Raw genomic sequence first — 27,879 nt, 5'->3', positions numbered from 1 at the left:
CAGGACTGTTAGGCGTTATCTTCACATGCATCCATACCGTATGCAGCGCATGCAAGCATTGAATTGAAATGTCGAATGGCTTTTTTTTTTTTTTTTTTGTGCCGGGATATCCCAGGACGGGTTCGGCTCGCCAGGTGCAGGTCTTTCTATTTGACTCCCGTAGGCGACCTGCGCGTCGTGATGAGGATGAAATGATGATGAAGACAAACACATACACCCAGCCCCAGTGCCATTGGAATTAACCAATTAAGGTTAAAATCCCTGACCCGGCCGGGAATCGAACCCAGGACCCTCGGAACCAAAGGCCAGTACGCTGACATGTTGCTATTGCTAAATCGGCCCATTCACCGTACTTTTTATATTCACCTTCTATTATACATTTAGCTATAAGAAACAATTCCTTTTAGTTTGTAGCTTGCTCGTCATTCACTTTCCCATGCATTTAGTTGTGCTCCATTGTTCAACACTGTATAGCAGTAAACACATTACTGTTTAATGCAGGGTTGAAGACAAATGTAAGAAATTATTGCAAGGAAGTTCTAGTAGCCTCAAGTGAGTTACACGACTACTGAAGTAGTGATGGGCAATGCTCTCTCTCCAGACTGACGTCGTAGGTATCAAGACTGATTTTTTTGTGCTGCGTTCTGTGCTACATCTCATTAACTACGATTGTAAGCTTGATAGTATATCATCAGCAGCTATTGTGTGAAACAATGTTCTCATATGAATACATGTATGCCTTTAAATTTTGGCAAAAGCCTGCTGGTTTAAAAAATACTAAAATTTATTAGGATCAACCTAATCAATACAATTGAGTTCCTGATGTTAGGATTTACATCTTATACTGAAATTCGAAGGGACATGTTTCGCCAGTTATAAGGGCATCATCAGCCTTTTCACACTCATACCTAAAAGATAAAAAACAGGATCCTGATTGTTTTGGTCACAATATAACATTAAGAATGAGTATTATACACTGACTGACAGAGCAAATGCAACACCAAGAAGGAGTGGTTCGAAAGGGATGAAAGTTGGGGAAAAAACAGAGACGGCACGGACGAATAATTAATGTTTATTTCAAACCGATATGCAGGTTACACAATGCGCACGGCATCGACGCAGTAGGATGTAGGACCACCGCGAGCGGCGATGCACGCAGAAACACGTCGAGGTACAGAGTCAATAAGAGTGCGGATGGTGTCCTGAGGGATGGTTCTCCATTCTCTGTCAACCATTTGCCACAGTTGGTCGTCCGTACGAGGCTGGGGCAGAGTTTGCAAACGGCGTCCAATGAGATCCCACACAAGTTCGATTGGTGGGAGATCCGGAGAGTACGCTGGCCACGGAAGCATCTGTACACCTCGTAGAGCCTGTTGGGAGATGCGAGCAGTGTGTGGGCGGGCATTATCCTGCTGAAACAGAGCATTGGGCAGCCCCTGAAGGTACGGGAGTGCCACCGGCCGCAGCACATGCTGCACGTAGCGGTGGGCATTTAACGTGCCTTGAATACGCACTAGAGGTGACGTGGAATCATATGCAATAGCGCCCCAAACCATGATGCCGCGCTGTCTAGCGGTAGGGCGCTCCACAGTTATTGCCGGATTTGACCTTTCTCCACGCCGACGCCACACTCGTCTGCGGTGACTATCACTGACAGAACAGAAGCGTGACTCATCGGAGAACACGACGTTCCGCCATTCCCTCATCCAAGTCGCTCTAGCCCGGCACCATGCCAGGCGTGCACGTCTATGCTGTGGAGTCAATGGTAGTCTTCTGAGCGGACGCCGGGAGTGCAGGCCTCCTTCAACCAATCGACGGGAAATTGTTCTGGTCGATATTGGAACAGCCAGGGTGTCTTGCACATGCTGAAGAATGGCAATTGACGTGGCGTGCGGGGCTGCCACCGCTTGGCGGCGGATGCGCCGATCCTCGCGTGCTGTCGTCACTCGGGCTGCGCCTGGACCCCTCGCACGTGCCACATGTCCCTGCGCCAACCATCTTCGCCACAGGCGCTGCACCGTGGACACATCCCTATGGGTATCGGCTGCGATTTGACGAAGCGACCAACCTGCCCTTCTCAGCCCGATCACCATACCCCTCGTAAAGTCGTCTGTCTGCTGGAAATGCCTCCGTTGACGGCGGCCTGGCATTCTTCGCTATACACGTGTCCTGTGGCACACGACAACACGTTCTAAAATGACTGTCGGCTGAGAAATCACGGTATGAAGTGGGCCATTCGCCAACGCCGTGTCCCATTTATCGTTCGCTACGTGCGCAGCACAGCGGCGCATTTCACATCATGAGCATACCTCAGTGACGTCAGTCTACCCTGCAATTGGCATAAAGTTCTGACCACTCCTTCTTGGTGTTGCATTTGCTCTGTCATTCAGTGTACAATGTGAAATTGTTAAGAGTTCTTAATTGATAATTTACAGTTAAAACTTGTTTAATATGTTTGCGAAGAAATGAACGTTAGCATGATATTACACTGGTGAGTTAAAATATTTTTTTAAAATAGTCAACTAGTCCTAAAGTTGAATCTTGAGTTGCAGTATCATTGTGCGAGTGAAATTCAATTAAAAGCAACTTGATTTAGATTTTGAAGAGAAGGTTAAAATGGATCTTTAGTAGCTTAATTAGGATGACATTGAAACTTTCTTATTGAAAACTTGTGCTATTGAACTGTAGTATGGCGCTGTGCAGGTTTTTCTCTAAACTTCATATATTTTTACCCTCTTTTCCATTACAGATTCTTCATTAAATATCCTTCAATAGAAAATCTACATTGAAAGCTACAGCCAACAACAAGCAAGAATGTTCCCATTTAACTAATCAGTATAAGAGAAAATAACCACTCCAGCTGGCAAAGACCTACATGGCAACATTCAGTTGTGAACTTCTTATTACTTCTTCAACGAAAGTAAGACCACTGTGGACCCATTTCGTAAACAACGAGATTAATGCATCCAACAACTTCATCGCCTACAGAGCGCCATACTACAGTTTAATATCGTACCAACATTATTCATTTCTTTGCAACAATTTTAAACAAGCTTTAACTGTAAATTATCAATTAAGAACTCGTAACAATTTCACATTGTATAATACTCATTCTTAATGTTATATTTCGACCAAAACAATCAGGATCCTGATTTTTATCTTTTAGGTATGAGTGTGAAAAGGCTGATAATGCCCTTATAACTGGCGAAACATGTCCCTTCGAATTATAGTATAATATGAAAATCCTAACTTTAGGAACTCAATTGTATTGAATAGGTTGATCCTAATAAATTTTAGTAATATTTTAAAAACTGATGTACATTTCAATACGGACCAGACATGAAATTTGTAACGTGTAAAAGCCTGCTGCCCGAGTTCTGAATCGTTATTTATCTTATATGGACTATGTTTAGAATTCGCAATCATAGCTGGATTTATTCAATGATACCCTTTATTTACAGGATTAACACTAAACCCTAAGTGAGGAGGTTGATTAGGGTCTGAGATTTCTAAATTTTCTTTATCTTATAACCTATTGTCACTAAGTGTGTTCAAGATATCTAATTTTTTAGGATCAATATGATTTATGCCTTTTATTAGAATTTATGGAGTAAGTTATTTACCAGCAGTAACTTGGAATATTGTATAAAACAAAGCATCAAAACCAAACAAATTCTACACCCTTAATTGTGTAAATGTTTCCTTAAGAAGAAACAAATGAACATTCAAGATTGGCCTTTTCTCTATTCCAATGTGGTTGTTTATGCCCTAGTTGGCTGTGATTATGTTCCTTACGGCATCAATGAATTCTAAAGTCATGTACTGTATAAACCACAAACAAATCACGAATATCATTAATACTGTACCACCATACCCAGTCTCTAGTCATGACTTAATTTGTTACTAGTACAATGTCTACAAGGTGGTGGTGATTTTTGTTTTAAGAGGAAGTACGAGGTAATCGTCCTCTCTGAACAAATAAGTTGAAAAGAAATTTAAAATATAAAACAAAATTACTTATTCGACAAAGGAATTTGGAAACGCAGTACAAAATAAAACAAAAAACAATTATAGAATTAGGCCGAAAAGATTACAAATGTATCAAAAGGGAACTATGTTCCCTGAGTAACACTACAATTGTAATTTATATACCCTTGATAAGTCTACTGTCACACATAAAGCAGATGATGAGATCAACAGTAGTCGCGTCATCGGCTAGTATGCGTTCGAGTGTTTCCTGCAGGCCGAGGCACCGTCTTAGGCCAGAGAGATCGGCCCACTCTGAGGATGTGGGCCACGGTGAAGTCGGCACCACAAGAATACACTGGGGGGTCTTCCCTCTTTAGGAGAATAAGAGTGCGTGGATCGTAAATGACCTATCCTCAGCCTGCACAGTACTATGGCCTCTCTCCGTGAAGGTCGGAAAGAGGACCGCCACATGGTAGTTGTCTTCTTAATTGCTCTCAGCTTGTTGGGAGTTTGGATATCTAGCCATTCCGATTCCCAGGACGCCAAGATGGTTCGACGTAGCTGAGAACAAATATCCTTAGCAGGTACATTAACTGGTCTTTGAGGTAAAAGTACAGCTTCTTTGCAGCTTCATCCGCAAGTTCATATCCTGCAATCCCAACGTGGCTACTGTACCAGTGGGTGCTGTGAGAAACAGGTTTCAATAGAATGCAGAGCGCTTAACGAATCGGTACACAAAAGAAAGTGGCCTCCTTCGTCACGCAGTGCAAACTATGCTGAATGTATGGCGTCAAGCTCTGCAGTATACACGCTACATACTTTAGGAAGCAAGATCTTCGTGCTAATATCATCAATGACGAAAGTGCAACCAACATTATCTCCGATTTTAGAACCAACCGTGAAGATATGTCTCGCAGCCGGATATTGGTAAACAAAGTCCTGGAAATACCTCCGATAAACAGGAGGAATTCGTGTTCACCTTGGGTCCAGGGAGCAGATCTAGACGTATATCCGGTCGTGTAACCAACCACGGAGGTACCTCGCTAAGAGTTTGTTCAAGACATCCATCGATATCAATATTCAAATCATGACAAGCTATCAATCCGACACCCAATCGGCCGTGTGGCATTCGGCCGGTCTTGGCACCGCTGGTGGTATTCGGTACGGTAGATGCATTGATAGCTTGGATGTAGCAGCATTTCACAAATTTTGGCAGTGTACGTGAGGAGTAAGTGCTGCCTCCTTATCCGTAAAGGTGGAACTCCCGCTTCAGCGAGTAGGCCGGGAATGGGGCTAGTAGGGAAAGCACCCGTTGCCAGCCTTACTCCACTATCGTGAATATTGTCTCAAAGGCTCAGCATAGATTTTGATGCTGAGCCATAAGCCGCACTTCCATAGTCAATTCGGGAGAGGACCGTCGCCGTGTAAAATCGTAGCAGTACCTCGGTCATCCCCCCACGAAGTGCCGCTAAGAAACTTATGCATGTTAAGTCTTTTCATGCAGGCAACCTTCAACTGACAGATGTGGGGCTGCCACGTAAGTCTCTTATCAAAATGGAGACCCAGGAATCTGCAGGTGACAACCACTGGTAAGACACTGTTTCGCAAGCGGAGCTCTGGTTCGGGATGCACTGCCCGACGTCGACAGAAGTGTACAACTGAGCTGAAAATCGAAAACCATGTTGCAGGGCCCAACTGTCTACTCGGTTAATAGCTTGCTGTAGCTGTCTCTCAGCAAACGCCACCCTTCCGGAGCTGTAATGTAGAGCTAAGTAGTCTACACATAGCGATGGAACGACTGCGAGCCCAGCAGCGGCAACTATGCCGTTGATGGCGATTGCGAACAGCGTGCCACTCAGTACCGATCCCTGAGGTACTCCATTTTCCTGAACGTAATATTGAGAAAATGCATTCCCTACTCGGACTCTAAAGAGACGGAGGGACATGAAGTTCTCAATAAACATTGGCAAATTTCCCCGAAATCCCCACTGGTGTAGAGTAGAGAGAATCATATATCGCCAGACAGTGTCGTAAGCTTTCTCCAGGTCAAAAAACACGGCGACTAGGTGTTCCTTCCGGAGAAAGGCCTCCTGAATGGCACTCTCCAGTCTGACCAGATGATCAGTGGCAGACCGATGAGAGTGAAAACCACACTGGTAGTTAGACAAGAGACCCTCCTTTTCCACGGCCCACACAAGACGCCGGTTAACCATCCTTTCAAATAGCTTACAGAGGCCATTAGTAAGGCATATAGGCCTATACCTATCCAGAAATTTTGGATCTTTACCTGGCCATTGACATGGAAACTCTCTCACTCCATATTCTATTGAATAGGGTGAGGATATCCTAGACACATCTGTGCACTCAAATGCTTAAGCATTTGATTATGGATTTTGTCCGGTCCAGGAGCCGTATCTCTGCATAGTGCGAGTGCACTCCACAACTCCCACATCGTGAAGGGCACGTTGTAGGGATGCGAAGCACTAGAGGTGAAAGAGAGATGGTATGCCTCTGCTTCACGCTTAATTGGAAGAAATGCAGAGTCGTATCTCCTAGAGCTGGACGTATCTGCAAAATGTGACGCGATGTGGTCAGCAATGACTGAAGGAATTGTAACTATATCTCCATTAATGGAGATTCCGGGTAGAGAGCACATTCTGTACTCCAACAATACGGCGGAGGTTTGTCCACACTTGTGATTGCCGTGATGGATGATACATACTTCTCCTACGTAGCTTTCTTACTTTCTCGAATCAAAAAACGGGCCTTCGCGTGCAGACGCTTAAAAGTGATATGACTGGCCATCGTAGGATTCCGACAATAATGCTTAAAAGCCCGTCGGCGATCACGTATGGCTGTTGCAATTTCGTCCGTCCACCATGCGACCTGTTTCCGGCGACGAATACCGGATGAGGAAGGAATTATCGGGAAATGGTCACTATCACAGAGGTCGTCGTGTAGTTGCCACCATAGCAGGAGAACTAGCGCATGGCTGCACAGTGACATCTAGGTGTGAGAATGTGCCATGTGCGCTGCTGAAATGTGTCGGTTCCCCTGTATTAAGCACACAAAGGTCAAACAGGTTGATCATTCGCTCGAGCATCCTCCCCCTAGCACAGGAAGACGGAGAACCCCATAGTATATTACGGGCGTTCACATCTCCTAGCATGAGGAAAGGAGGAGGCAACCGAGTGATCAAATCTTGTAGTGCATGAATTTCAAGGTCGTAATCCGGTGGAATGCACACGTTTCAAACCGTTGTCATTACTGGTAACGGAATGCGAACTGCAACTGCATCTAGCCGAGTGTGGAGCGGTACTTCTTTGCTGAAGATGTTGGAGCGAACTAGGGTACAAATGCCACAGTTGCTGCGCCATCCACAGCTACTCTGTCTTTGGAATAAAGAAGATATCCTCTCATAGTCATGTCGTGTCCAGGCCTCAAACGAGATTCTTGTAGACAACTATGGAGGCCGCATAGACGGATATCAATTGACGTAACTCAGCTAGGCGACAGTGATAACTACTGCAGTTCCACTGCAATAGTGCCATTGTGTGGTTAGGTAAAGCCTCGAATTCAGAGCAATTTCTTGCCCTTCGTTCGATGCATTACCTGCCAGGTTCCACCGTCTTTGTCGGTATAGTTATTGTCACAATCACCATCCACGACAATGAGTGGTTCAATCTCCATTGTCTCCTCAGAAGAAGGAGGCGCGGTGACTGGACCCTCCACGGATGGTGATCTCATTGATCGAGAACAGTGGGCCTTCTTCCTGGGAGAACTAGGTTCTCCAGAAAGTGATCGAACAAGAGGGCGTTGGGGTCTCTCGCTCTTGCCCACCATTTCTCTCCTTTTTGGAGGAGCCGGTAGATGGTTTGCCGGATTTCTTGTGGGATCCTGTGGACCCCGAATGAGTTGAAGAAGGCTCCTTCTCCAAGTTTTTAAGGGAGCTCTGTGGCTTCACCTTCTCCTGGGAAGGGCCCTTCTCAGGCAACTTGAACAGTAACGCTCTTTTCGGTGCTTCACGATTTGAGTCTCCAGTTTCTCTAGTTATTGAATTTTATTGCTGGCGTCGACTTTTCGATGCATTTTCAATACTGGTGTTCTGTACAAAACTCTTGTGGAGTGATCCGCACGTTTGCGACCTTTTTCAGCGAAGTAGATGGAGAACTCCGGAACAGTCATGGACTTGAACTTCCTCCAGACGTCTGGATAAAATAGCTTATCCAGCGTTTTTTATCTCCTGGATCTTCTTCTCTCGCTTGAATGTGGGGCACTCCTTGGAGATTGGAGCATGTGTACCCGGGCAGTTAATGCACACAGGTGGTGGTGTGCATTCAACCCTAGCTGCTCGCACTTCCCACACATTTTGCAGGTCGTCGAACCTGCACATCGCAACGAGGTGTGGCCAAACTTTTTTGACAGTTATAGCACCTCATTGGTGCCGGAATATATGGACGAACAGTCAGACGATACATTGCCACTTTATCCGTTCAGGTACGGTCTCGGCGTTGAAGGTAAGGATGAAAGCACCCGTATTGAGTAGCTTATCACCCAGATGCCTCTTCACGTCGGTTACACCCCGACATGCCAGGTACCGGATCATCGTATCATCGGAAGACTTAACCAAATCCCTGTGGAATGTAACTCCCTTGCAGGAGTTAAGGGTTTGGTGCTTCTCGATTTTCACCTCTACCTTTCCGAATAACTTGGCTTTAAGTAGCCGTCTGGACTGTTCAGCCATAGATGTCTTTATAAGTACAGATCCATCGCGGAGCTTGCGCATCTCGTCGACTTCACCAGCAACAATTTCTTCAATGGAATTGCTGATCATGAAAGGACATTCATCAAGAAAACTCTTACCATCGACCCTGGAAGCAACCAGGAATCGAGGAAGACATTTGTCACTTACATAATCCACTGGAACTGGAGTATACCCTTTGAAAATTTAGGAATAGAAGAGAGGTTCCGTTTTTTGGTCCCAGGAGTACTCTGGAAATATGAAATGAAATGGCGTATGGCTTTTAGTGCCGGGACTGTCCGAGGACAAGTTCGGCTCGCCAGATGCAGGTCTCTTGATTTGACACCTGTAGGCGACCTGCGCGTCGTGATGAGGATGAAAAGATGATGAAGACGACACATTCACCCAGCCCCCGTGCCAGTGAAATTAACCAATTAAGGTTAAAATTCCCGACGCTACCGGGAATCGAACCCGGGACCCCTGTGGCCAAAGGCCAGCACCCTAACCATTTAGCCGGACCGGAAATATGAAGTCGACCTCCGGTAGAGCCAAGGAGATGTACCGAAGGTAAGGCTATATACTCCAGACCGCGCCCAGTATCTGGAGGGGGTCGCTAGGAACTACTCACCCAGTAGCCATGCATCAACTCGCCACGACCCGAAACAATGTCTATAATCCAAACGTTTTAAGACAAATCACTGTTGTACTGGGTAAACTCTAATAAGAGTATTATGATCAACTTGGTCTTATCTTGGGGAATACTGTGTACGCAAGCATTATTTGTTTACTCGGCTGGGTTCTTGGACCATATTACGAACAGTAGATTTGACTGCTAACTAGATGAAAACGTAAGTCATGAACTGCACAGTGCAACCACACAATGAAGGAATCTAACATTAATAATGATGTAATAAAAGATGTTAGTAGGTAAATGACTCGGCATACGAGACCACATACCCATACTCTTTATGTCAGAGTACATCAATAACAAATGTCGTGCTGTAAAATATACATTGTAAGAGAGGTAAGGTAAGGGTTATTCTGCCCGAAGGCCGGTCCGAACCTCCGCAGAGGTGTTCCTGAGCCGGAGTTTACGTGCGGTAGGGTGGCCAGTTCATTTCCGCTCCTCCATTCCCTTACCCCCTACCAACAGCGCGTGGCAACCCATCCAACTCCTGACCATGCCCAATGTTGCTTAACTTCGGAGATCTCACGGGATCTGGTGTTTCAACACGGCTACGGCCGTTGGCTCATTGTAATAGAAATAACTCATTAATTTAACTTGTGAAATCACCATACGCTCCACACATTTACAGCATCTTTATGTAAGCAAACTGCTCTCTGGAATTATTTATAGTAGCAATAATAATGTGGGCCTGTTCATCACAATGCAAATTAACTAGAACTCCTTAGTGGCAAAATTCTAATTAAAAACTATATGTTTATATACCAGCTTCTCCTTCAACTGTTTATTAATAATGAAACCAATTTTGGAAAATATTTCACTCGTTGCAGCGCCAGTATTTTAGAGGATTCTCTGTACGTTAAACGTAGGCTTCTCCACGGTTACGCTATATCTCCACAGCAGCATGAGCTGCAGGATTATGGATTTTTTTTTTTTGCTGCTACTGCGACATACGATGCCCATATCGGATCGAATACATCAGATGATTATGATGGTGTGCACTGCTTGCTTGCTAAAGTATGTGCCACACAACTCTATGTATCGATCAGTATAACAATGAAATTGAAATAATAAATAAGGTAGTTCAACCTATTCAATACAAATAAACACAAAATGTAGTGTTACATTCCTATTTAATTATAAGCAGAAGCGATACCGGTTTCGACCCCAATCCGGGTCATCAGCCGAAAACACAAAAAACATTTGCATTGTGATGAACAGGCCCACATTATTATTGCTATTATTAATTCCAGAGAGCAGTTTGCTTACGTAAACATGCTGTAAATGTGTGGAGCATACAGTATAGTTTCGTAAGTTAAATTAATGAGTTATTTCTATTACAATGTATATTTTACAGCACGACATTTGTTATTGATGTACTCTGACAATGCTGATGATGACCCGGATTGGGGTCGAAATCGGTACCGCTTCCGCTTATAATTAAATAGGAATGTAACACTACATTTCGTATTTATTTGTATTGAATAGGTTGAACTACCTTATTTATTATTTGAATTTCATTGTGATACATTTCAATACGGAACATTATGAAATTTTTATCTTTAAATCGATCAGTATAGTCGTACACTCAGTCATCAAATACTCCACTGTGCTTGTCGCATGATGTGCACCCATGAATGACAATTTTTTGAACAGACTGTTGATAATGATCACAGTGGCAAATAGACTGGTTTAGGGTCGCCTAGCTTTATAGTTGCACATTCCCTCAAATCGCTCTCGAGTTCCTGCACTGCCTGTTTTCCAGCCTCCTCTTGACTGTGCCAAATTAAGTTACCTGTGTTGTTTCTTTAAAAGAACTAAAGTAAGTCAGCAGAAATACTTCTGGAATGATCTGGCACTTAAAAACACATACTACCATGGAGACTTTCCTTTTAATTGCATGTAAATATTGCAGTACTGACGAGGAGGATAATCCAAATAATTTTGTACAATTTTGCAAGAAGGTCAACCATCAATATGGACCCAACATGACATTTATATGATGTAGATGTTGATTCCCATAGGGAACCTAAAATATTTGTCCTGAATGAGTAAATTTATAATACCAATGTAATGGTCCGTTATTGGACATTATAAATTTTCCAGCTAACTCATTCTTGGTTAGCTAACTCATTCTTGGTTAGCTGGAAAATTTATAATGTCCAATAACGGACCATTACATTGGTATTATAAATTTACTCATTCAGGACAAATATTTTAGGTTCCCTATGGGAATCAACATCTACATCATTTGATGGCCAGGCAGGCATCTATTTTTGAAAGTGAGACATGGCTCTCTCAGTGCATTGGCACTGCTGGTGGCTTCAAATAGCCTATGCAGTGGCCTCCATGGTATGCACTAGCCTTGCGTCTTGGGTGGTGTGCTAAGTCCCAAATGACGAGCCTAACTTAGCACACGAGGGCGAAACGCAGGCAACCAAGAATGAGTTAGCTGGAAAATTTATAATGTCCAATAACGGACCATTACATTGGTATTATGAGATTTATAGTCTGTAATGGAAGGGGAATCGTCACAAAACACCTCCGGCCTGTTCTGCAGCAGCTATGCTGTCTACAACTGCGAGGTGTCCAGGTACGCGCACATCCTATCTACAGTTATTAAATTACAAGGGCAGATCGGGAGATAATGCACAATATATATATATTTTAAGAAGTTTAATATGTAACAAAACCAAACAAATCACAACTGAACTTACGTCTTTGACACTTTTTTACATAGTTACGTAGTTACCAAGTTTATCAACACATTTCTCCCATCATGATACCAGTTTCAACATGCCTTGTTCGTTGAAGTCTGTTTCGTTGGAGTACAGCCATCTGCGGACTGCTGATTTCACTTCCGAATCTGTTGCACAGTTTTGGCTGATCAGGAATTTCTTTACGGGACCAAACAGATGAAAGTTCAACAGTGCCAGGTCCGGACACTATGGTGGATGCTAGAGCACCTCCCATCCAAATTTGGAGAGCTCCTCACTAACAGCAGCAGCAACATGGGGACGGCCCTTGTCATGAAGTTTGACACCGCCAACATTAATGTTGCGGCGTTTGTCACGAAGCGCATGACGCAACTTCACGAAAGTTTTAATGTAGGCTGCAGCTGTCACAGTGGTCTCGTGTTCAGCAAAGTCCACCAATAACACACCAAACATGTTCCAGAGCACTGTCACAAGCACTTTCCTAGCAGATTGAGTCTCAGTGAATTGTTTTCGTACTGGGGAACCAGCATGTTTCCACTCCATAGAGGCCTGCTTAGTTTTGGGCATGTAGTTGTACGCCGACGACTCTTCACCAGTGACGATTTCTTTCAGACAGTTATGCTCTTTACGGTATAACGAGTTAAGTGATCCATGCTTGTCATCATTCGCTGGCCCTTGTGGTTGTCGGTCAGGTTCTCAGGCATCCTGCGAGCACTAACTTTATGGAATTTCAACGCGTCATGAACAATGTCATACACCGCACCATAGGAAATTTTGAATGTCTGCGATAAGGTTCACACATGCACACGCCGGTCGTTTCAATGGTGCGGACATTCTACAGAATTGAATCTGTTACCAGCCGCGCGGAGCGTAGTGGATTACTAAGGTTCATACTGCCCTTGTGGAAGAAAGCACACCACCTGGAGAAATTGCTATGGTCCAGACAGTAGTCCCCATACACGCCATGCATATCCCTGTGAATATCATCCTGTGTATGCCCTTTAGCCCACAAATATCAAATTACACTTCGCTGCTAGTCACACGTGGACGACAGTAACACGTGTGCCATGTTTGTTTTGTAGTTCAGGCTCTTCTCACTAGACCTGTACATGAAAAAAGTACCTGCAATACCAGGGGAGAAAAAAAATTGTGTGTTACTTTCTGGTATGCCCTTGTTATTCAGCTGACTACCTCAAATAACACCTGAACTGTTTAAGATAGATATTTTTCACTTTTGTTTATGGAATTAAGGGATTCATAGTTGAACCTGCAGTACATTTTCAGGTTGTCAGTATCTACTGAGAACGGTAATAACTTTGTTTTTTAACATAACTACCCTATTTTCAACACCTAAGCTCAAACTTAAGGTCATTACAAATTCAGCGCTGTAATTATCTTGAAAATCGGACAAGTACTTCGAGAAATAGAATGTCTTCAAACACGCTTCATTTGCCAGCAGTAGGTGGTGGTGGTGATTATTGTTTTAAGAGGAAGTACAACTAGGCAACCATCCTCTAAATAACACTAATCAGAGAGAAAAAATGGAAGGGGTCCGACACTTCGAAAAATGAAGATATCGGCCAAATGAAGATAAGGGCCACGAAGGGCGTGAAAATGAAGGACTCCCTAGCCCTCGCAAACCTAATAGCGTCGGGGTCGGAAAAGAACAAGAGTTGACCAAGAGAGGTCGGATAGGATAGATGAAAGTGAGGAGCCTGGCACAAGTAAGTGGAAGCAATGCCATGACTGCCAGCAGTAGGCTGTTGTGTTTGATTGAATCGTGAACTCGTCTGCCAAAAGACACTATACATGACATGAGCTGGTGACATGCAGTTTTCTTTCACTTTCTTCTGATAACTAGGCATTCGTTCAACTGTGCCTGTAAATACAGCATGATGAATTGTATGATTTAACATCTTTCATCTTGTCATAGGTAACAGGTAAAGGAAAAATGAATATGTGGCAGCTTCGAGAGAGAGAACATTCTGACGTGACATTAAACCACACAGGACAGAGTAGTACAACCACGGAATGTGCTATGGGGAATCTCTTCAAAATAATCCCACATCATTGCATAAAATTACACATTGCAGCTATATGCTTAAGTACCTTATGATGCAAATACTCTTAACATTGTAAGGAGTTATTTCCTTCGTTACTGTAATGTCTAAACACAAGCATTGGTCAAATGGATGTTGAATGTGGAGTCCGATAAATGAGTGATAACGTGTACTATAGTAGGCCTAGCCATCAGTTTCTGTACTTAGCCTCCTCATTCGTTTACTTACAGCAGGACACAATGCCAGAACGCACAGCCTTTATGTTATACCTACTGTGTCAATAATAGACTTCTGTAGAAATGCATGGCCTAGTCGCTTGCTCACATGACATGTATTTACAGTAGAGATAGGGCCTGTGGTTGGCTATTCGCATACTCAGCACGAACAACACTCAGTTCAGTTTACCTGTAGGCCTGCGACACTCCGCTCGCCACATAATGAGGGGACAACACACTCGAGATCTCTCAAAATTTCTTGCGAGAAATAGTGAAAGGGATAGTCTTGAGAAATAACCGCGTCTCATCAGACTGCCCATCACTACATGTAGCGCTGGAGTAGGCATCAGCTGAGTGATCAAAGTTAGCCGATAGATACTGGTTTTGCAGACTACATTGCACTTCAGGTTAAAGGCAAAAATCAGCTCTATAGATCATTGTAGCATTTTACCGTGAATCTATAATGGTTAGTCTCCGTATAAGCACTAATAAGTCAAAAACTTGTGAAGCTGGAGGTGTAAGAGCTAACATAAATAATGGTAACACCTGGCTGGAGACTGTCCATAAATTCACTTACCTTGGTAACATCATTCATGATGGCAACACAAAGACCATGTTCGTCTTGGGAAGGCTGCAGATGAATTTTTACAGACTACAATCTCACTGGACGGTACCTCCCATCCCTCTTAGCATCAAACAACAACTATCTACCACTGTTGTTCCAGCCACAATATAAGCAAGCAAACTGGCAGATGACTTGTGAGAAAAATCAATGTTTGCTATCCATGTCTGCAACGGATTCTGAAGATACAGTACACTGATTACATCAACATGGAAGTGCTTCTGTGCAGCAGGTTGTCGAGCCTACAGACCACTGTTGCACGTCATTTACTAATTTGCTTGTAGAATTCTATGAATGTCTCGATATCCCATACCTCAAGTGGACGCGCACTGGGTCCCTCCAGAAGCCAGAACGACTAGAGGCTGCTACCAAAATACTTCGTGGCAAACATTCACCAATGACCTGAAGCTTGTTGGACTATCTTGGAGCGATGCTTAAACACTTGCAAAGGACATCGGTAGAGGGATTTTGTTGCCCGATATGCTCAACAGCACGAGAGGACCTATGACTTTGATATACCTGCATTTTTCTTTCTTTCTTTCATTCTCTTTCCTTCATTGAAGATGATATCTAATCGACGAGTGCTGTAGGTAGTGAAGTATGGTGTGAACTGCGTGAACCACCATCCCAGAATCTTAAGTAATGGTGAAGATGGACAATGAATCTTAGTCAAATCGTGAAAAAGAAAATTTCTACACCATGCCAAAATTATGTTTCAAAGGCTAGGATTTTAATCATTCCCTTCCATGGCTTTACCCCATTATCTAGATACTCTCACTGTTCAATAGGCTAATCTCTTCATCTTAAAATGAGCACATGATCTTTATGTAAAATCTTTTAACTAGCGAATCAGTTTAATTTAATTTTAAATGCCTTGGCACTTCGTAGGCAAGTGCACAGTGAAATGATTTACTAATTCCTCTGCTGAGAGTAATCTTTAATGCATAGATACTGAAAAGAGAAGTTACAACTTTTCATTTCTTTAGTAGCAATTTTCTGTACATTTATTTTTGAAATATTTTTCTTCTCTTTAAATCATAGGATGTGTAAAGGTAGGTTTTCTTTAAAAATTTGCTCAGTCAGGTTCACAGTTTTAATTTAATCTTTTTTCACTTTGTTTGGTTGTCACAAAAGCATACCACATGCAACCTGCAATAATTTTGAGTCCTCCAAAACAGATGTAGTTGACTTAATAGGAAATAATGTTAAGGAGGAATGGAACACCATATGTCAACAGCATTTAATAAGGACAAGCGAAGAAACTGAAATTCTGTCATGTTATTTGTTTTCAGAATGAGAGGAAAAAAAACACACAAGAACCAAAGCACTGCATTAATGTATCACTGTAATTTAGGTTGTGGAAAAAAATTTGGGATACATCCATTATATTACAATATCCCATTTTATATCAGAACTTGGGAAAACCACGTAAAATGACATTGAAAATCTTTTTCTTTGTATTGTTTGGCTTTTCAATATATAGAATTCTTCTTCCTTTCTATCCTATGAATATTTTAAAGACAAAAGCATGGATACTGTGCCTTGCTTAATTCAATATTTGTGCTAAAAATCTGTCTTTAAATTTTGCTTGCCATAGTTTTACATTACATTTATATTCATCTTTCTTTTAACCAACCACTTTCTTACTTTGACAATGATGTTTAAGAACAAATTTCATAAACAAGGTACCAAAGTCTCAACTTCCATAATATGTGAAGTACAATCAATGAAGTAACCACTTATTTTTGCACAAAAGAAAAAGAAAAATCTCAACACAAAATTCAGACTTTATACATAATTACTAAACAGATCTTAAGTTTCTTTCTTCACTGACTGACTGTACACATACACAAAACTGGGATTTATATTAGCGAACACCACCATTATTTCATGTAAATTTCTTTTAAACCCCTTTTAATTTTTTTTTTTGTATTGTATCTCTAGGACAACTAAGCATCTGTCATGTCTATGCAAAGATATCCAGAAAGTACCACAAGCATACATTTAACACACACAAAATTAGCATACAATAACAAAAGAAAAATAATTAAATAAACAGTCTTGTTTTGTATGTCAGAAGGAAAATAAAATTTAGCAGAATTCATGTTCGTATTAAATGTTTTCAAAAAGTCATGTTCCTGCTTGGTTTTAAATTCCTTGTAAAACAAAAGCAAACCAAAAAAAAAAAAAAATTTGCTTCGGCTGCAGCTATATGAATACACAGGAAACTGTATTCTCTACACACACACAATATGAAATTATGTTGATATAAATACCTTAAATAATACATTCACATCACATACCACTTTCATTCTCATTCACATGAAAAAAAAATCAGTTTAAAATAATCTTTCTCTTCTGGAATGTTTTGCTTTTCATACTTGTACTTTTCAGTATTCTAGACTTGTTTCAATATGTCTCCTAGTGCAATGCCACCACTGCTCTAGAAATCCATTTTTAATTCCTATTTCACCTCCAAAAGGTAAGCAAATGCAGTTGGTTTTAACTTTACGTGGCAGTGACTATTGCAATTTTTTTTCTCTTCTAGAATTAAGTATATGAAGTCTGATCTCAGCATTCCATTTATTCTTCAGTTAAAAACACGCACACACACACACGCATGCGCACACACACACCACTTTCTCTAACAGCCAATTTAACAAAACAAGTGCATACAATCACTGACAAAACAATCACTTAAAATTGTTCAGCTGCTCAGGGATATTTCACATGCTTATTTTTAATCCAAATGGAACTTCCATCTCGTTTATGTACATGTTTTTAAATATTAACAATAACAGACTCATTCTATTAAATTTACTGTTCCTATCCATACCACATTAACTATTTCTGCATCAGGGTAAATATCTTTCATACTAGTTTTGTTTGCACATAACACTTTCTACTGCCTAAAAATTTTCAGAATTCACACAACATACATTCATACCATAACTACAAAAATATATATATATATCTCTCTCTCTCTCCCCCACACACACATGCATACACACAAAAAATACACTCCAAAAACTTCAATAAAGGATTTGTCTGCTGGACAAAGGAAATTTACGTTCTTTTACAAAACAGAATATACTGAAAAACATTTTAGGTACACAACAAGAATGGGTCAATAAAAGATTAACTGAAGAGTAGAGAACTGGTTCCATTTGAATTAAAGGCCATTTCGCATTCATGTTTCACAAGTTCACAGCGGATTAAAAAAAAAAAAAAAAACTATCATATACACTAAATTGAAGCTTACAGAAGGATTAGGATATACATTCATATATTACACAGAACCTTATGACAATATTTCCCCCCCATTCCCAATTACATTTTCCCTCTTTTGGTCTCTGCCACTAACAGTGGCCTTTACTCATCTATTTTCGAATTTGTTTTCAACACTTCCCAAAATAAAGATTTTCCATAGTTTTTCAAATCATTCAATGACTGAAATTTGCAGTAATTATATCAATGTATTCTTTGGCCACTTATCAAAATTTCGTTCACTGGGGGAAAAAAAAAGAGTCACTAAAAGCTTGTTTTACCACACGCATTTCACTCTGTTCCACATGCCAAGTTTCAACTGTTTTATCTCATTAATGTTTGTTTTAAATACCATTTAACAAAAAGATTTCTAGAATAACTCTGTTCTATTCAGTAAAACAGATTCAGGTTTCTAGTACAGTATCTTCAACATACATTGATTTTTCATCTTGAACCAATGCACGACAGATGAAAAAATGAAAATAAAATTGAAGCACTGCTCTTTTCCTTCCATAAACACGTACTGTTCCAAATAAACACCCTGATAATTCTCTACAAAACAATGTATATTAGCAAAACATAGTCTGTATCTACATTCTCACCACGAGATTCCTTTCTCATTGTTACTTATTGAATTTCTGTCACCCTACTTATTTGTACATTCGAAGTATATACACAAGTAACCACAGCATTTCCACATAACACCATTCACACTTGCTTGTTTACGTAGTTATACAAAATGTGCCCCCAATAAGAATGGTACTTAATAATTTTAATCATTCTCTTCGAATCATGTAATGTAATAATGAATAAACCAGCACTATTTATGATCCATACTGGTCTAATATGGAGAAAAGGAAAAGAAATGAAACTCTTAAAAATCCTTCTGTCAACAATATGATAAATATGAATATAGTTGTAGATAACCTTATAAAGGCATTTTTGCTATCTAAGTATATTAGATATCATGTGCAATTTTTTCCTCTTTTCTTTAGAATTATTTAAATTGAGAATATTGTAGCTATTTAATTGGTGTTCACAGATTTTTAATTTTTAGAATCTTTATAAACTGTCACTTAATGAATACTGAATGAATATACTACTGAGATTTCAAAGTCAGCACGACTTCAACAGAAGTTTCAATATTTCTGAACAATTTTTATGAATAATTTAAAGAAGCTCCTGCAAATGTCTTGCTGAACTTTGTATACCTTAGCAGTAAATCCACCTAAAAAATAGTACCGGTAATCACTGTATTTTTCACCTAGCCTTTAACTGAAATTATACTACAATGTATGGAAATTCTAATTAAGTTTTATAGAAAGCATTCTGCACATGAAATCTAAACAACAATAATTTCATTATCTGAGAGGAACACATACATTTCATTTATAATTAGCATAAAAATCTGCTATTTTCTCCTTTTACAACTGTAACAAACTGTCCTGGAAATTGTTATAATTATTGGAGAGATTCTCCTTTTACTTTTATGTCCTCTTCCTGCTCAGAAAAAAAAAACCAGCTACTTAAAAATCTGAATGTTCCATTAACATCATAACTCTTTACCATGATTTTCAGAGTCAAATCAATGGTAAAGAAAAAAAATTTTTTTTTTTTTTACATTTTACACCTCCATCAGATACATGTGAGCTTTTGCTTTTTTTTTTAAATCTACAGTAAGACTAGAAAAATTTCACCATTCCAAAGTTCACTCACCAAGCTTAAACACAAGTAACATCAATTCACACCGGAAACCAAAGTACCCATTCTTGCTTTTTCTTTATATATATAAAAAAAAGGAGGCCTCCAAACCCATCAACTGGAAAGTTAAAAATAAAAGTACATCCCAAGATGAGCTAACAAGACCAAATCCCAACACGGATGACCTATATATATATATATATATATGCAAGAGGCATTTACACTCATCTGATCCATCAAGCTCTCTAGATACAATGGCAATCGAGAGTACATCAGTATTCAGAATATATAGATATATACATATCAATATCAGAAATGTTTTGAAATTCTTGAAGTGCCGCTTCCTTCTCAAGAGCATCAGTTGTGGACCACAGCAGAATTTTGCTGCAACCTCTCCAGTTCTTCCAAACTTAACATGTTCTGTGTAGATGGTATCGGAGGCATATCTGGAAGTTGGCCTGCCCGAGCCTGAGCCAGAAGTTCAGGTGAAAACCAGCGTGCTAACTGGTTACTGGTAGGCGAGGTGGAGAGATCTTTGGTGCCCATCATGTTTGGATTCTGCCCATGACGAACAGGCATCGGCTGAGAATGCTGCCTCATTGATCCTCCAATGCGAGAATCTAACACATTGAATGAACAAGATTTTTACCAAATTTTGTGGAAACAGTTTCATATTCAAGAAAGAATTACAGTATTTTCTGAAATAGTGAAAATGAAAGTTGTCCTAGCATCTAATTTAATTAATATAATAATGATCAGCAACCATTTAAATTGCATCTATATCTTCAAATGAGTGTTACTGGTCTTACTATGGTTAACATGAAGAGGGCATGAGATGGAAAACAAGCATCAGCCAATGGAAAACATGATCAAGATCAGGAATACTGTAATACTAAAACCATAACCTTCATTTATTTGTACCAAGCGATGGTAAAAATTGTTCTAGGATGCATACTGCATACACATTTACTAATACAAATTTTAACAATTTTCTTGGTAGAATTATAATAGAAACTGTGTTATATGTAACCCAATTGGACATAATTCTGGATGATGCATAATTATTTATACATCTCAACGAAGAATTTAATTATATATCATTTTTATTAGAGTTAAACATAATATTTTCCTGTACAGCAAAACTCTGGTTCTAATTAGCAATGATGGAACTTAATGAACTTTAGTTTTTTATTCCCATTCTATTCTTCACTGACAAAGGCTACAGCTGAAAATTTTGGTCCTACATCTTTCCTTTATGTGCATACTATCTACCCACGATTATACGGTAAGTAACCGTTCTCTTAATTTTCCTACACACATATAAACCTTAGTTTTGAATTCCATTACAGCTTGTGTAATTGCAGTACCCAAGTGCCAGTTACTGCAAAATTATAGAATAATTCAAGCAAGTTTGATAATCAGAAAGATCACCACCTCCTTCTCTCGTATTATTAGTTAGTTCCACTTAATCACAATGCCAAAAATACTAAAAAATTCCTTAATACTTTTGGTTGGAACTTGTTCTACCAAAGGGTATGTTACAACTAGGTCTAACTAGGTAAAAAGCTTGAACTAGCATAATTTTCTTATACAGTAGACTTGCATCCAACCGCCCTCCCACTGTGCTTGTCATAACCAACACGAGCCATTGCCACTAGTTTTCCTGAACAACAACAGTGAGTAACTGATGACCAGTCCATTGCCAATATAGAAAACTGACTAGTTGAGAGAAAGGTCACCGAAGTTGCCAACCTTACCACTGCGGTCAACTGCTATAGCAATTAGGAGAGAGCTGTAGCAGTTGTGTGATGTTCAGCTTTTCTGTGCTATGACATTGTATACTGTTGGAGAAATTTGATCTTCCTGATATCTAGAGATTGTCTTTCAAGTCCGTTCTTACTAGTAGAATCGCCAGATGTCCGGGGCAAACTGTTAGAAGGTAATGGTTCGAGTGACTTTTGCGTATTTCTCGCATAATTTATTGCTGCTCACAGTCCACGTATTAGAGATTCTATAGGTAGCTTCATTGCAATGTGGTAACTTGCTTCATAATGCATATGAAACTGCAGATGAAACTCTTATCCTCACGTGGGCAGAGACTGTCAACAATATGAAGACTGGAAAGATTTAACTCTGCCAAAGCTGTGAAAAAAGCCACATATTTAAAGGAAGGATTGGAAACCTTGCACGAATAAAAATTACAAATTGCATATATTTGGCTTGAGAGCTATACTAAGAAATCAACATCAAACACAAACGCACCATTGGTTTCAGCCGGTGTCACTGTAGCATACTTGCTTTGGTGTGATCCTATTAGCTCTGTATTCAAACCCCTCCCCTGGCGAAGATTTATTCTTCGACTGGTACTCTCATGCCAGTCTTAACTGACGCACAGATTTAGCAACAGTGCCACGCAGAGTCCATCTGAATCTGCCTGCAAAGTGATCCGACTGGCTAACTTCAGTAGCTCGTGAAATGACATCTGCAAGGCCACACATCTGTCCTCGCTTCATCTGAGTGAAAAGCGTTGAAGATGAGCAACATCTATAGGCATGTCGTGTATAAAGAAATGAAGAGATGCACCCACAAAATGAATTTCTTGTATGAAACAGAACAGAACAGTTCCTCTAAATCATTGTATGAGGTAATTTTTATACAGTACATTTCATCACGCAGTAAATTTAAAGAAATGGAAGAAAAATTTCAAAATGAATTGAAACAACATACCCAGAACTGAGGTGGAGAGTGTGGAAGTGGATCAGACATTTTCAAGAAGGTATTTGTAAGCTGTGCATAGAAAGCTTGTGGCAGAATAGCTGAAAGAGTGAAAGATTACGAGACTCCATGGTGGAATCAGAGGGTAAAGAAAGCAGTGAAAAAATAAGAAAGCATGGCAATTATGGAATAGGAATAAAACAGCAGGAAGTATCAGGAAATGAAAAGAAGATGCAAGAATGACTTCGAAAGAAGGTGTGTACAGTTGTAAAAGGATTTTCATATATGGTGTTTGAGAAGAAAGAAAAGAAAAGTACAAAAATCAGCTGAAAGGGAGAGAAGGAGAAATAATAACAAGCAGAGATTAAGGAGAAGAGCAAGGTGTGTAGATGAGATTATAGCGGTAGAGTACAAGGTGACACAATGCATGTCCAAACCCTTGTTCAATTTCTCTATGGGGTCAGGTATGAAGGGAGATTAATCTTCGTAGGGATTACGACTTTTACGGCTTTCCTGACATCAACCTAATCAGAGGTGTTAATAAGATGAAATTAATGATGTGCTATAGGACAGGGGGAAGGCAGAGGATGAAACCTGGTGCCAGCACATAGCCTACACCTGACTAATAGCACCAAGGGGTCTGCTCAAGGCTTAAAACACCCATCCAACGTACAAATCTCCAACAGCATCATATGCCTTCACTCCATATGAACTCTGCAGAGTTCACCAGAGTACACCACCACATCACGTACCCTGCCGGCTAACTTTCTGATGGTGACATTTTTTCAATCAATGGAACTTCAACCAGCTAACCATGATGGTGGTTAGACCATACAAGCTCCTCGTACAGAAAAAGTGTGTTAAACATAAGAGATCTTTCACAATTTTAATATGTATACAAAGAAATATTAATGGAGAAATTTGACATATCCTGTTATGGTTTCCTTAATATTGCTATGCCACTTTATACTAATCATATAGCCTAGAGTAAAGGAGTACCAGTAATACGAATACCTGTGTTTAAGAATGGGTACAAGATGACGTGATAATTATTGAAGAATAATGGATATCTCGGGTACTACAAAAAGAGAATAAGAAGAAAGGTGGAAGCACAATTACAAGAAGAGCAATGTGGCTTTTGAAATGGAAAACTGATGCTACACCCCATCTTCAGCCTGAAGCAGTTAATGGGAGACATTGGAAATATAGAAGCTATATGGCGATGACATTCCTTGATTTAGGAAAGGCTCACAATAGTGCACCCAGAGTAAAGGTACGGAACGTAATGCAACAAAGTATTTAGAAAACAAATGATAGAATATGTGTAAGCAGTGTATACATTTTTTTGCAGCTGTGTCCAGACATGTGAAGCATACAGAGTGGTTTCGGGATGAAACTGGACGACAAGGAAGTGTGCTGTCACCACAGTTATTCATAATGGTTATGGACAAAACTGTAAGGAGATTAAGGTAAAATAAGAGGCAAAAATAATGCTGTTTGCTGATTATATTGTGGTGTAGGTGTAAACACACTGGAAGAACAAGGGCAACTTGACATCTTGAGTGAGGCTACTGAAAATTATTGAATGACTTATGCAAGTTGCTTTACATTGCACCGGCACAGATAGGTCTTATGGCGATGATGGGATGGGAAAGGACTAGGAGTGGGAAGTAAGCAGCCGTGGCCTTACGGTACACCCCCAGCATTTGCCTGGTGTGAAAATAGGAAACTACAGAAAACCATCTTCAGGGTTGCCGACAGTGGGATTCGAACCCACTATCTCGTGAATAATGGATACTGGCCGCACTTAAGCGACTGCAGCTACCGAGCTCGGTATTACTGAATGACTATCAGCATGGAAAGGAGTAGGACAGTGGCATTTACTAGAGGAGAAAGGGAAGGGACTTATAAAAAGGGACAACCTTGAAACTGTTGAGCTTTGAGTACTGATGCAGGATGCACAGCTAGACACTGAGATCAGTACTTAATTATCGTATGTCTTTTAGTACCAGGAGTGTCAGATGACGTGTTTGACTTGCATGGTGCAGCTTTTTATTTGATGCCCATAGGCGATCTGCGCATCAGGATGTGGGACGATGATGATGATGTACAGAGAGGGTGAAACCCAGTGTCAGTGGAAGGAGAGAAGAGATTTTTACCTGTTAAGAAGGGTAAAATGACCTCAGACCCTGTTTATTATACAAGGGAAATAAGAAAATTAAAAAGAAAATGTAGAATAGTAAACAGGACAATCAAAGAGGGTAGGGAGAGTAGAGAAACTAGAAAACAGCTAATGAGGAAACTGAATAGAGTGAAAAAGGAAGCAAAAGAGAATTATATGAATGGCATGCTTCAAGAGGGTAATGGCCACAAAGGGAAATGGAAAAAGCTGTATTCATATATCAGGAATCAAAAAGGAAAAGGAATCCAAATTCCTACAATGGTGGGAGAAGGGGGTAAACACTATTTAACAGATACTGAAAAAGCAAACCTATTTAGTAGGGAATTCAGAGATTCAGTAGATGATTGTCAGGAGTTGGAAACCAAAACAGAAGATAGAGAGGGAGAGAGACAGAGGTAAACAAGAAGCTTCTCATTCACAAATGAAGATATTTTCAGAAAAATCCAACTGCCTCAGCAAGGAAAAGCAGCAGGAAGTGATCAAATTACTGGGGAGGAATTAAAGACAATGGGGTGGTACATAGTGCCTTATTTAAAATTTCTCTTTGACTATCTCATAAATGATAGTGTAATACCAAAGGAATGGAAGGAATCTATAATAATACCAATTTATGAAGGAAAGGGTGATAAAAGGAAACCAGAGAACTACAGACCAATCAGTCTGACCAGTATAGTTTGTAAAATACTGGAGAGTTTAATATCAAAGTACATCAGAGGGATATTATGTGATAAAAATTGGTTCATGAGGAGCCAGTATGGATTTAGAAAGAAATTTTCTTGTGAGGCACAACTGGTGGGATTTCAGCAGGACATATCAGATCAATTGGATTCAGGAGGTCAGTTAGATTGCATAGCCATAGATCTATCTTTGATAGAGTGAAACATGGAATATTATTAAAGAAATTGGAGGGAATAGGATTGGACGTAAGGGTTACACATTGGATAAAAACATTTCTAAATTCAAGGGTTCAGAAAGTCAAAGTAGGAAATAATGTATCACAGGAAGAGAAAGTTTGGAAGGGGATTGCACAGGGTAGTATAATCGGTCCGTTACTTTTCTTAATATACGTAAACGATTTAGGGAACAATGCAACATCAAAAATAAGATTGTATGCAGATGACAATTGTTTATAGGGAAATAAATAACATTGAGGATTGTTCAGAATTACAAAGGGACCTTGAAAGTATCCAACAATGGGTTGAAGAAAATATGAAGATTAATGGAGGCAAATCAACTGATATAACTTTTACAAACAGGAGCTTTAAAACTGAATTTGAATATACTTTGGATGAGGTAGTTATCCCAAAAGATGGCAAGTGCAAATACTTAGGTGTGAGATTTGAAAGTAATTTGCACTGGAAGGGTCATGTTGATGACATTGTTGGGAAAGCCTACAGATCATTACATGCCAAAATGAGGCTACTTAAAGGATGCAATAAAGAATTAAAAGGAAAAAGTTACTTAAGTATGGTTTGTCCATTATTGGAATATGCAAACAGTGTTTGGGATCCTCACCAAGAATACCTAATAAAAGAAATAGTGTGCAGAGGAAAGCAGCAAGATTTGTAACAGGAGATTTCAGGAGAAAGAGTAGTGTATCGGAAATGTTAAAGGAATTTGGGTGGGAATCTTTTAAGTAAGAGAAGGGAGAAAACTAGACTTATAGGATTATATAGAGCCTATACAAGAGAAGCAGCATGGGGAGATATCCGTGAGAGGCTTCAGTTGGAAAATAATTATATCAGCAGGACAGACCACAAATATGAAATTAGAAGGAATTTTAGCAGAAGCGATTGGGGTAAATTTTCATTCATTGGGAAGGGTGTGAAGGAGTGGAACAGTTTACCAGGGGTAGTGTTTGATCCTTTTCCAAAATCTGTACAGATATTCAAGAAGAGAAACAGCAACAGAGAAAATAAATGAAGTGTTAGAGGGCATTCGACCAGTGCAGGTTATTGTAAATAAAAACATGTGTGTGAATAAATTAATTCCATCCCCTGGTCTAAGGTGTTTGGACAGCCAAAGTAGGGGACTGACTGTAGGAGTGAAGGCCCTTCAGGAACTCTGAAAAGTGGTGGCAAAAGGGGCTCTGGTTAAGACGCAGCAGGTCGTTATGCTACTTAGGTTCCAGAATGGGTAAAAAAAAATTTTAAAAAGTAAATAAATGCAATGTAAAGTTTAATCTTGTACCAGTTGTGTAGTATCATTTGAAGTAATTCCATGTACTGTATATCAGTTGACTATATTTGTAAGTAGTACAGGAGATACAAGTAGAATTTTGTAAACAATATTAATTTATTACAGATGAGCTGTGTGTTTAATAGAAAAAAAATGTTAGCGTAAATTGTATATTGTATTATAGGAAAATTTTCTTCTCTTGTTAATTTAATATTTAGTGCTTGACAATAATGTATTTTAGTGTACCATTTGCCACCGAGGTAGACACCTCATTTGCAAATAAAGAGATTTTGATTTGATTTGATTTGATAGCCTACTCTTGTCGAACAACACTAAAGGGTTAGTTCAAAGCTCTAAGTCCCCATCCAATGGATGAATCAACAGTCCTATGCCTTCACTCCCTATGAACAATGCAAAGGTTTGGAACTGAATCCAGGCTTTTGGCATGCTGTCTAGTGATTGGAAATTTTATACCACCACCTCTCCTATCCTGCTGGTGAAAATGTTTCTGACAAACAGGACTTGAACCCGCTAACTACAGTATCAGACCATACAGACTTGACTCCTAAATCACGGCCACCAGGCGGGCTATTGAGATCAGGAAAAGGATTCAACAGGGAAATGCATTCAACCAGAGTGTGAGAAATCTGGTGTGCAGGGAAGAAGTACCAATGAAGTATAAAGAGGGGATGTATAAGATGTACTACTGCCCAATACTAACATATGTAGGTAGTGGAGACCAGAATATTGACAAAACGACAGAATAAAATTCAGGCTGGTGAAACAAAATTTAAGAATTTTTTTTCTATTTGTTTAACATCACATTA

The 27,879-nt window shown here is 39.9% G+C and overlaps 1 protein-coding gene across 3 annotated transcripts in view; it reads right to left on the bottom strand.

Annotated features, from left to right (window-relative positions):
* Positions 1–16,090: 16,090 nt before the first annotated feature.
* Positions 16,091–27,879, bottom strand: part of LOC136886364 (eukaryotic translation initiation factor 4E transporter) — a 427,031-nt gene continuing 415,242 nt past the window's right edge. For all 3 annotated transcript variants that reach the window (XM_068230726.1, XM_068230727.1, XM_068230728.1), the window contains one exon: positions 16,091–20,597. In XM_068230726.1, coding sequence (XP_068086827.1) covers positions 20,335–20,597 — 263 coding nt within the window. In that variant the 3' untranslated portion in view covers positions 16,091–20,334. The remainder of the gene's footprint in view (positions 20,598–27,879) is intronic.

The sequence above is a fragment of the Anabrus simplex genome, chromosome X (genome assembly GCF_040414725.1).
Source record: "Anabrus simplex isolate iqAnaSimp1 chromosome X, ASM4041472v1, whole genome shotgun sequence".
Taxonomy (NCBI): Eukaryota; Metazoa; Arthropoda; class Insecta; order Orthoptera; family Tettigoniidae; genus Anabrus; species Anabrus simplex.
This window is presented reverse-complemented; position numbering and strand designations above follow the sequence as displayed.